We start from the raw sequence: 12,159 nt of genomic DNA on the forward strand, positions 1-12,159 counted from the left end.
TAGAGTGAAATTCTCTTTTAATATACGGTGTGGGGCAGAAGGATTAAATAAGGGTTTGTCAACATTCTGAATTTATACATTCCACAAGAAGTTCATGCATTTACTCACTAAATGAAGGCAAGTAATTTACAATATTAGTCAAGCATGAAACAGACTTACTCATTTCACAAGCAGATAAAATATTGTCCAAATTGCATTTCCTTATAAATCCAAATTTACATCAAACCAAATGCAGAATCTGGTCAACTCAAAAAGCAAGCTCGCGGTTTTCTTTGAAACACATTCCCCCCCTTGACTGATCTAGGCATTGGTATGAATTGTTAAAAAAAAATCTTGCTGGGCTTTCAAAAACAAAACAAACAATAGCTCCAGAACTTCTTTACAAGGATTTTAAAAAGTTGGTCACAGCTTCAAGTTAAGGCTGCAGGGACCAGACCAGCTGCTGTGGTATGGTGAAATCAAAGTATCTACATTTCAGAAGCCACTCAGTGGAATTCCTCAGCAGCCTACAGAAAGAGTTCTGAACGTTTCCTGCAGCTAATGCAAGAGAATAACACAGCCACTATTATAACCACCACTAAATGCCAATTAAATGTTACTAAATTTACCAGCTCAGTCTGAACTTGCAGTCTTAAGCTGAAGCCATACCAAACTTCACATTGGATAGTAATCAACACTACATGAAAGAAAAAAATGGGGGCCTTTTTTGTTTGAAAAGTTACTCACATGCAACAATGCTTTAGTTTTGATAATGTTATGACACCTTAAATATTACATCAGCTCTGCTATCAAGAACATATGCAAGTTAAATCACAATCTGGACCTGGAGCAACAGAAGTGGGCAAATGCTTCCAAATGTGTATAATTTTCATGGGTGTCACATTCTCCTGCAATATACCGTGCAATCTGGTGGTATCAGTGAAGTCAGATGCCATTATTCCCTGCACCTGGTGAGAAATGTTGATGTCCTATCACAAAAGCAGTTACCATTAAAACAAAATTCAAGAAAAAAAAACACAAATACTCTGCATCTGAGAATAGGGCACAATAAACGGGATATTAGTTTTAATTTGGCTTGACAAAATGCCAAGTCTTTGTGAAATGATATGGTTCATCACCCTAAAGTAAAAAAAATAGCCAAGCTCAAGCACCTGAGCCCTATGAAGTTATTAAGTTTCCCCGGATGGGATATGTACATGCTTTTAACTCCCAAGTTACCTGTACACCCCTGGTTTCAACATTTCATAAGAAACATTTAAATTCTATCAAAAATGATATTACATTGTTGCACAAAAATATGGATTCAATTGTATTTACATATGTTCTTCATTTCACAAATGAACGCATTAGTCTGTGGATTCCTCCTTTTTCAAGAGCTTCTGTTTTAGCTTCATCTCTTTCTCAATCTCCTTGTTAAAATGTTCAACTTCCCTGCAAAATATTTTCAGGCGCACAATGTTAACTTTTATTTGAAATTATCCATTTGGGGAAACTTGGAAATGCATTACACAAAAATGTTATCGCTAGTTTTTAATGTTCTGGGGGACCCGGATTCAAATCTCACTGGCAGGTGGTGGAATTTGAATTCAATAAAAAAATCTGGAACTAAAAATCTAATGATGACCATGAAACCATTGTCGATTGTCAGAAAAAAATCCATCTAGTTCACTAGTGTCCTTTTGGGAAGGAAATCTGTCATCCTTACCCATTCTGGCCTACATGGTGACTCCAGAGTAATGTTGTTAACTCTGAACTGCCCTTGAGCAACCAGGGATGGGCAATAAATGCTGGCCAGCCATGTCTCATGAATGAATATAAAAAAATCAACATGTCATAGCCAACAAAGAAAGGGGACTCAGTAAATGGAACAGTTGTCCAGCTCAGTTTCTTGTTAAATGGAAATACCTCGTATTGCTACCACCATCATCAATGCCAGACATTTAAGCACCAGTGTTTCACCCCCAAGTTACACAGCTCAACTCTTTGAAGAACTCTTAGGCTCAGAAAAAAAACCTTTTCAGTTGATCCAGAATTTGAGTTATAATAATTTTCCCTTTTCATTTAATTTTCCACTTATAGTTCAAGCTTAAAAATTAGCCTGTACGCGCTAAAGTTCATCTATCAACGTACAGAGTACAATGATCTTTCATTTTAGCATTGTCTAATATAGTTATTCCTAAAGATGATGTACTGAAATACTGCACATGCATAAAAGATTATATTTGAGAGATAACTACAATGGTACTGAAGAATCACAGTCTTAGCAGCTAAATATATTTTGCCCAAATATTAGAAGCAATACTAGATAATGAACATCCAGTAACAGCCATGCAGATCAGAGATGGCCCTTGTTCCATTTATGGACGTGCAATACTGGAAAGGAGGCACTCCTGTGAAACCAGGAGGAATGTACATATACGCGGATGTTGGCAAAGAACTGAGTATTTTGCTGTGTGGACCCCAACAGTCAACAGAACATCCTGCCAATGCTCACTGCTCAGGAGTTCACATGAAGTGTGCCAGCTGGGTAGCATATCAAGAGAGAAAATTGAGGCAAAAATGGTGGAGGCAATGGCTTAATGGTATTATCGCTAGATCATTAATCTAGTAACTCAGCTATTGTTCAAATCCTGCCCTGGCAGATGGTGAAATCTGAATTCTAGAAAAAATATCTGGAATTAAAAATCCATTGATGACCACAAAACCATTGCCGATTATCAGAAAAACCAATCTGGTTCGCTAATGTCCTTTAGGCAAGGAAATCAGCCGTTCTTTCCTGGTCTGACCTACATGCAGCTCCAGAGCCACCGCAACGAGGTTTGACTCTCAATGGCCCTCCGGCAACTAAGGATGGGCAATAAATGTTGGCCGAGCCAGAGATACGCATGTCCCGCAAATGAAAAAATAGTGCACGTCTAGTTAATTATAATAAAGGAAATATTATGTAGTTTACTCTGTTGTTTCTCTTGTATGAGCAAACATGGTAGACACAAAATTCTATTAACTGATCATGTTGTTTTCGTTTTCTGTACAAATTGTTGAATGATTTTAACAGAGGTAACATTCTGAAGTTTTAGAACACTTTGCATTAAGATGTCAAAGGTCATACCCAGGGAAATCTATGGTTCAAAATTAAATTCAGAGACACCATACTTACTTAACAGAACTTGATGCCATTATTCCATGGCATAAATTACCAGCTAAACCCAATTGATTTATAACCATTACACCTTCTTATAATAATTCATGTACAACAACTCAACATGTGTTTGGAAAGTACACACAATCCCCACCTTTCACTGTGAAGTGGGCCTTTCATGTACTTTTCTTCTGCTTTCTTGACGCTCATTTGTTCAACCTCAGCAATTGCATAGATAACGGCCTACGGTGCAAGACAGATCAAAGTTTCTTTAGTTGTATTAAGTACAGTGCAAGAATGCAACCAACCGCATGGTCAAAAGCATCAAGATTTTGGTGCACAAGAAGCCCGAGTATTGAATTCACACAAAGGTTTGGTGTGTTGATTTAAGAAAGCTTGGGAGTTGGTAGAACAGGCATTAGAGTGGGCCTCTGTGTTTGGGCTATAACTAAAACAAAAAATATATAAACACTCAGCAGGTCAGGCAGCATCTATGGAGACAGGCCAATGATCTTTCATCAGAATGGTTTGCCTGTGGGATTATAAGAAGATTTGATGGGATCAGAGGGAAACAAAATCATAGAAATCACAGAAACCTCAGAAACCCTACAGTGCAGAAAGAGCCATTTGGCCCATCGAGTCTGCACCAACCACAATCCCACCCAGGCCCTACCCCCATACCCTTACACATTTACCCCCTAATCCCTCTAACCTTTGCATCTCAGGACACTAAGGGGCAATTTTAGCACGGCCAATCAACCTAACCAACATATTTTTGGACTGTGGGAGGAAACTCAGCAGTTACAAGGAGACTGTACAAACTCCACACAGATGGTGACCTAAGCCAGGAATCAAATCCAGGTCGACACCTGTGTGGGCACTTGATTAAATACTTGGAGAAACAGAAAGCAACAAAGGTAAACATGTAAGAAAGCTACACAATTCTTTGCGGGGTTGGGGGTGGGGGAGAGCAGAACATCTTTAATGAGGGCATTCCTGGAAAAGTGGTGGCAGTGAATTAAATACTAATACAAAAGCAAAATCTGCACAAAAGTGCAGAAAGTTCTGGATATACTCAGCAGATCTGATGAGACAGAAGCAGAGTTTACATTTCAGGTTGATGAGCTTACATTAGAACTGGCCTGAAATTGATCTGAAACATTATTTCTGCTTCTCTTTCCACAGATGCTGCCAGCCTGCTAAAGCTTTCCAGCATTACGTCTTTTTATTTCCAGTATCTGCAATATTTTGCCTCTGTATTTACACCATTGCATAGGTGAGGGACAAGGAGAATTGAATCAGCAAGGATTCTTGCTCTTGGTGGCACAGTAGCACAGTGGTTAGCATTGCTGCCTCATAGCTCCAGGGACCCAGGTTCGATTCTCGGCTTGGGTGACCGTCTGTATGGAGTTTGCACCTTCTCCCCTTATCTGTGTGGGTTTCCTCCGGGTGCTCTGGTTTCCTCCCACACTCGAAAAGATGTGTGGGCTGGGTTGATTGGTCATGTTAAGTTGCCCATTAGGATCAGGGGGATTAGCAGGGTAAATGCATGGGATTGTGGAGACAGGGCCTGGGTGGAGATGTGGTCAGTGCAGACTTGATGGGCTTCCTGCTGCATTGTAGGAATTCTGAAACATATGTATAGATACGGTTAACTAGTGCTGCCAAGGTTAAACAATCCTGCTGACACAGTCAGTACACATATACAATCACTTGGGTGCAATAACTGAATAATTAACACCTGTAAAATACTATCACAGTAAATAATTTAATAATACAAAGGTGGACATGTAAGAGCAATTAATGTCTGAGAGTCTGGAGGGCAAAAAGATACAAAGACGTGATCAAGCTTCAGGAATCAAATTGTGGCAACAACGTTTTATTCTTCCCCAAGAACCATAGGCTATTCAATCTTTGGATTCCTCCAACAGAGGCAAGTTTCTTGGTATTTATCCTATTGAATCTTTTATTATTTTCATCACCTCAATTACGTTTTCTCCTCCAACTTTCTAATCTCAAGTAAATACAAGACAAGATTATGCAACGTGGCCTCAATTTAACCCAAAGCCCGTTGAAGCACTGAAATCATCTGGAGACCTCCAATTAAATTTAGCTAACTCAGCAGAGACTGAATTTTTTTTCCATTTTCTAATCGGAATAATTTGATATTTAACTAGGCATGGGAAATCTAATTCAACTTTACATTCACATGCTTTACTTCATCAAAATGGAAGACTAACCATTTACATATTCCATCAGAACTCACCTCTGGCAAGAGGACATCCAAGATAAACCTAGATCTTTCATAGTCTTCCAATAGCTTTGTGCTCACACTTGTTTCACAGACAGTTTTTAAGTAGTTCACCACCTGGTCCACCTGGCAGTCATCTTCAAGGTATGTGTCAATGACACATGAGTTGCGTATACGGGTTTGGAACTCCTCAAGCCACCTGGAGTGCTTCTGTCCCTTAATTACAGCCTGAAGATGCTTTTCTGCACCCCTTGCCTTGACAATGAATTGCACAAGTTTTTCATTAGCCCGATCCCTGGCAGCTTTTTTCCTATCAGGGAGCAGTTTTTTGGTAGGCTGTTGTCTGCTTGGTGTAGTCTCACATTCAGAATCAGCAAGCCCTTCTTCGACTTGATTGGCAATTGAAGTGTATGGGAAAGTCATTAGTGAGGAATCTTGTGCAAATGACTTTCGCACTGGAATACCTGCAGATGAACAAAGAAAATGAAATTTGAATAAATCTGAATATATAGTGTGTGACTTAAGGCTGTCATTTTAATCTTTCTTTTCCAGCACTGTGACAGACTCATCATCCTGATCTTTCAGCTTTGCTCTCTTTGTTGGATTTCACACTACTAACACCCACAATCAAATGCCACTTGGCTATGCAGAGACCCTAGTTTGAGTTCACATGCAAAGCATAAAGATGTCATTATGGGTCTGTTTCAATCCTAACAGTCTCATTGAGCAGTTAATATCATTATGTCAGACTCACTGAAGTGTGTTCCTCCAAATACTTGGCCAGAACCATAACTGGTGAATGAGAGTTACTCCATAAGATGCACCCACATACATCAAAAAAAAGGGTCTGTGCTGATACCATAGAATAAGACAGGTTGGGCTATATTTTCAAGGCAACCGATAGCAGGAGATCCAAGTGTTATCAGTAGCTGAACTCCACTGATTGAACAAACATACACGCTTCTTCAAGACAGAAGCTGCAACCTCCTACATAGCATTTACTAGGGCTTTGCATTATAGTTATGCTACAAGTAGTTGAGTAAAATCTTAATAATTATTTCTGAAAATCAATGATTGCAAAAGATATGTTATTAATATGGAGCATCAAACAGAATTACACCAACTTCAGTTTGGAGGTAGGCTGAATAATGTTCCTTGACATCAAGGTAGCATTTGACTGTGAAATCATGGAGCCTTAGCGAGTCAATGCATTTCTGGCAGGGGGTGGATTTCCAACAAGGGAGAATCACTGCCGCTTGACATTCAATGAGATTACCATGAATTTCCCATAGACTTGCTTGGGGAGTGGGGGTTACCATTGACCAAAAACGCAATTAGACTAGTCATATAACTATTGTAGTAGCAAAACAAAAACCAAATTCTGCTCACCCTAGTTCATTCAGCAATACAATGCCGAATTTTTAAATCTGGGTCAAAACAGCAGATTGAAAAATAATAGAAGGAAAAATAACCTAAAATAAATTCTACTTACTTAACTCAGCTGTACAATACTCGACAAAGGAACCAGTAAAGGACCCGCAACCTGCCAAGATATTTCAATGTAGATGGTTAAATAGATAAATTTAGTTTAGATATTAATTTACTTATTTAAATAAGTAACTTATCGTAGAACATACAAAACATTTTCAGTGATTTGCTTCCTGGAAGGAGACTAGGTGTTGCTGTCCATCCAGCAATAGGACTTCCTCCTCCTCCTCACCCACAACAATGTCCAAGTACAAATAACAGCAGTTAAGAATAAACAGTGTCATAACTGAATATAGAATGCAAGCCTACATTCTTGAACCTTGCGATAAACAAGGACAGAAATTTTTTGGCAGGGTTTGGAAGAGGAGAGGGAGCAAGTAAACAGAAAAAAGTAAGAGAGAATAAACCCTGTATGCTTTTGAAAAAGCATTCAACTCACTAGAACCATTCGAAACAAGTCTTTTTCAAATTTATGTTTCAAACCAGCAGATGCTAATTGCTGTGTAAACCAATTCCCAAAGGGAAACTTAGCCTACATACCACAATTCTTTTCTTTCTGTATTTTGATGGAGGAGATATGTTAACTAAATTCAGAAGTCACAAATTCCAATCACTGCTGGAGTTTTAAACAATAAATGAATTGAATTTATCAGCAAAAAGTAAACTTAAACATGCACGATTACATTTACAGTTAAAATTAGTCTTACAGAACATTCCACCAAAAGACTATCAAGTTAGATTCACAAATAAACAAACCTTTAAGCAATAATCCCTCAGATTATTTAGCTATTAAAAAAAATACAGCATTACAAGATAAACCCAATGTTACAGCAGGAAAGGTGTATTTCAGATTGTCTCATTCTTAATTCCACTCTATGAAAATTCAAGAAACTTCAAAACACCAGACTACTTTTCTTGCAGCCTCATGATTTTTCTGGCTTACTTGAGCAGCTGATTTCATTTTGATTCAGCCCAGCTATTTTCCCAGCACAAGGCAGGACCCTAGGAAGTTCCACATGGCCACCCTCAAACACCACTTCCAACCTCTCCTGATAAAGATGATTTCAATATCTTTAGCTTTCATTTGAAACGCCACTTCCCCAGAATATAAAGATCTTTCATTTTCTCACTATTGCCCCAACTTCTGGGGTAAAAAAATCTTTCCTCATTTATTTATCACCTTCCAAGATGCAAACACTCTTTGTATCCCTTTGAAATTGAACACAGCAAATCTTTTTTTAAACTTCCTAACACAAATCTCTATCCATGACTTACTTATATACATAAAATTCAACTTGGCCATATTTACTTCAAGTATATGCCTCTCACACATAGACCGATGTCTTCATCTTGGTAGATAGAACATAGAACATAGAACACTACAGCACAAACAGGCCCTTCGGCCCACGAGTTGCGCCGATCACATCAACACCTATCTATAACCCCCAATCCCATAAAACCCCATATACTCATCCAGAAGTCTTTTAAAAGACCCCAGCGAGTTCGCCTCCACCACCACTGATGGCAGCCGATTCCACTCACTCACCACCCTCTGAGTGAAAAACTTACCCTAACATCACTTCTGTACTTTCCTCCCCACACCTTAAATCTGTGTCCTCTCGTAGCGACCATTTCAACCCGGGGAAATAGCCTCTGAGAATCCACCCTATCCATTCCTCTCAACATTTTATAAACCTCTATCAGGTCGCCTCTCAACCTTCGTCTCTCCAGGGAAAAGAGACCCAGCTCCCTCAACCTAAGATACTCAATCCCCAGTTTAATTAAAAGTTTAAAGTTTCAAAAGTTTATTTATTAGTGTCACAAGTCGGCTTACATTAACAGTGCAGTGAAGTTAAAATGAAAATCCCCTAGTCGCCACACTCCAGTACCTGCTCAGGTACACTGAAGGAGAACTTAACATGGCCAATGAACCTAAACAGCATGCCTTTTGGACAACGGGAGGAAACCAGAGCACTCGAAGGAAACCCATGCAGACACAGGGAGAACATGCAGACTCTGCACAGACAGTGACTCAAACTAGGAACCAAACCCAGATTCCTGGTGCTGTGAGGCACCATGTTAGCCACTGTGCCACCCTATTAAGTTCACACACAGACATACACAAGCCTGCTTCACAGAATAACACAATAACCTACAAAAGTATTAAAAAATTTTTCACACTGACCTCGTCTGATTCGGTAATCATCAATTAGAGCCACGCACCAATCAATTGAAGTCTTATAAATGTGCCGTGCTGCAGCCTATAATAAAATCAGCAATTACAAAAAGAAATTCCAAATATTATGACAATTTGAAAAGCCACTTCTAATTGAGCAGATGGTTGTTTAATAGATTAAATAGCATATTAATAGCCTGCATTATAAAATTTTTGCTGTCAAATATTATAGGAGTTAACACTCAAGCTTTGTACGTTCAAATGCAATCATGGAAACACAACATAACAAGAGGCAGCTGAGTCCTTCATAAATTAAGAGTTACCTACATTAATCCTGTGTTCTTGCTCTTTTTATCTAAATGACTAAAAGTGCATGGAACTAATAGTTTCACCATTGTTTTAGTCTGTCACTCAGTAAACAATACATCTCAAATAGTAATTGATAAATTTCAATGAAATATGGTACATGGATAGGGTATGGACCAAAATAGAACTGATTAGATTGTGGTGATGCAGCAGATCTGGATCCTAAAATTTCTCCTCTAATTATCACTTAAATTTAGGTTAGGGTAAATTAACTTTCTAAAAATAATGCTTTATTTAGAAGGTTGCCTTTTTTTTAAGAATGTTGTGGATTGTCTTACCTGCTGTGGTAAATTTGTCACAGCTGGTTGGTGGATACGGCCGGAAATGGGAGCGCTTAATAAAAATGTTTCTTTTTTAGCTTTGTGGTTACAAAGCAATAAAAATCAGAAAAGGAAAAAGGGTTCCAGGAAGAGCTACGTAACTGCAATAATGTTACAGTAACAGGATGTGCTTAAAATGCCCTTTTCACCTGTATATCTTCAAGGATTCGTTTAATTTTCTACTTAATAAGGTAACTGACTTCTTCAGTCGCCCATCACATTCTAATGCCCCTTTGCATGAAAAAGAAAGCAATTCCAAATTCCCCGATAACTTATGGTCAAATATCACATTGATTCATGCAAATTGTTAGAACTCAACAGTTCAAATCTGTCAACAATAGTATCTCAAGTCACAATGCAACAAAAATGCATTTGCTGCACCATTATTTTTCATTTAAAAGCATAGAAATGAAAAGGAGGCCTTGAGTCTGCAATTCAATGTGATTGTGGCTCTTTGATCCTCTATTCCATGGTGGCAAGTGGTGTCCATTCAGCCACAAGACTCTTTGTCCCTCCAGAATCTCCTGACGCTGATACATCATGCTGGAATATGACTTCATGAATGCAGGTCATTTCCATGTGAACTTAGGAAAACAAGCTCTAGCAGCCCGTCAAACTGTAGTGTTCGCACAGCTAAACAGAATCCTTGTGCCAAATACCCACACTTCCTGGCACAGTTAGAACAATAATCAAAAGCAAGAGCACTGGCTGCTTCTCTCTACCCTTCCCCCAATAAAAGAACAATGAACTATATTGTAACAATTCATTTATCCATTCTCAGGGCAGCTCTAAATACTTTAAATTCCTTGCTTTTTTCATATCCCTGCAGTTAACCAAAGCCTTTCTCAAAAGACTAAGGAAATTTGGCATGTCACCACCTTTTACAGATGCACCATAGAAAGCATTCTTTCTGGTTGTATCACAGCTCTGCCCAAGACTGCAAGGAACTACAAAAGGTCACGAATGTAGCTCAATTCCATCACGCAAACCCGCCTCCCATCCATTGACTGTCCACATTTCCTGCAGCCTCGGCAAAGCAGCTACCATAATTAGGACGCCAGGTATTCTCTCTTTACCTTCTTCTGTCAGGAAAAAGATACAAAAGTCTGAGGTCACAGACCAGACGAGGACAGCTTCTCCCCTGCTGCTGTCAGACTTTTGACTGGACCTACCTTGCATTAAGTTGATCTTTCTCTACACCCTAGCTATGACTAACACTACATTCTTCACTCTCTTGTTTCCTTCTCGATTAATGGTATGTTTTGTCTTATAGCACGCAAGAAACAATACTTTTCACTGTATATTAATACATGGGACAATAATAAATCAAATCAAAGTGAGATTTGTAAACTTACTGTTAACTGATGCCTGTTTTCACAATCAAATGGTTTCAGGGTCCTCACAGACACAGTAAAGCTATAACATTCAAAAGTATTGATTGGTACAGTTCATTACATTGTATTAAAACCACATGCTGGTCAGTGTGTTAGGTTTAAAAGGAATACATTAACATATTCATGAATTATCAGACTTAAGCAACAAAGTTTTTCAAAAACCCATGCAATCATTCATGATAACCCTTACAGGAGTTCTTAGACATGAGAAATAACAAGAGTTTAACTTGGACATTATTAATACTAAAAAAACTTGGAATGGCATATAACATATAGGATTAGAATCCCTACCATGCAGAAGAGGCCATTCGGCCCATCTAGTCTGCAATGACTCTCTGACAGAGCATCTTAAAACAGGCCCTAACCCTCCACCCTATCCCTGTAATCCCACACTTTTCCCATAGCTAAATCATCCAACCTATACACCTTGGGACACTAAGGGGCAATTTAGCATGGCCAATCCACCTAACCTGCATATCTTTGGACTGTAGGAGGAAACTGGAGGACCTGGAGAAAACCCATGCAGACACGGGGAAAATGTGCAAACTCCACACACATAGACATACACAGTCACCCAAGGCTGGAATTGAACCCAAGTCCCTAGAGCGCTGATTGCCACTGTGCCATCATGATTCAATACATGTCAGCAAAAGGCAAGCAGCAATACTTTCTTCTCAATGTGAAAGGTAAAAGGATAAGAAGAGAAGGGATAGGACCTATAAAAGGTGAGGGGGGAAAGGTTTGTGTGGAACCAGAAGAAATGGCAGAGGTGCTTAACGAGTACTTCGCCTCAGTATTCACAGTGGAAGCTGATCTGGGAGATTTTGTTATGGATTTGTAGCAGATGGAAAAGATTGAGTACGTGAATATTAAGGAGGAGGATGTGTTGGAACTTTTGAATTCTATCAAGGTAGATAAGTCGCCTGGACCAGATGGGATGTACCCCAGGATACTGTGGGAGGCGAGGGAAGAGATTGCAGAGCCCCTGGCGATGATCTTTGCGTCGTCAATGGAGACGGGAGAGG

At 39.1% G+C, this 12,159-nt stretch overlaps 1 protein-coding gene across 3 annotated transcripts in view; it reads right to left on the reverse strand.

The window, feature by feature from the left end:
* LOC145358596 (PWWP domain-containing DNA repair factor 3A) overlaps positions 1 to 12,159 on the reverse strand; it is a 71,577-nt gene continuing 59,418 nt past the window's right edge. For 2 of the 3 annotated variants that reach the window (XM_080212786.1, XM_080212784.1), the window contains 6 exons: positions 11,096 to 11,156; positions 9,064 to 9,139; positions 6,883 to 6,933; positions 5,406 to 5,854; positions 3,294 to 3,382; positions 1 to 1,431 (listed from right to left, as the gene is read on the reverse strand). In XM_080212786.1, coding sequence (XP_080068912.1) covers positions 1,347 to 1,431; positions 3,294 to 3,382; positions 5,406 to 5,854; positions 6,883 to 6,933; positions 9,064 to 9,139; positions 11,096 to 11,156 — 811 coding nt within the window. In that variant the 3' untranslated portion in view covers positions 1 to 1,346. The remainder of the gene's footprint in view (positions 1,432 to 3,293; positions 3,383 to 5,405; positions 5,855 to 6,882; positions 6,934 to 9,063; positions 9,140 to 11,095; positions 11,157 to 12,159) is intronic. The other variant, XM_080212785.1, reaches the window with a different exon arrangement.

Source organism: Carcharhinus amblyrhynchos, chromosome 26, assembly GCF_965287045.1.
Source record: "Carcharhinus amblyrhynchos chromosome 26, sCarAmb.v2.hapA, whole genome shotgun sequence".
NCBI lineage: Eukaryota > Metazoa > Chordata > Chondrichthyes > Carcharhiniformes > Carcharhinidae > Carcharhinus > Carcharhinus amblyrhynchos.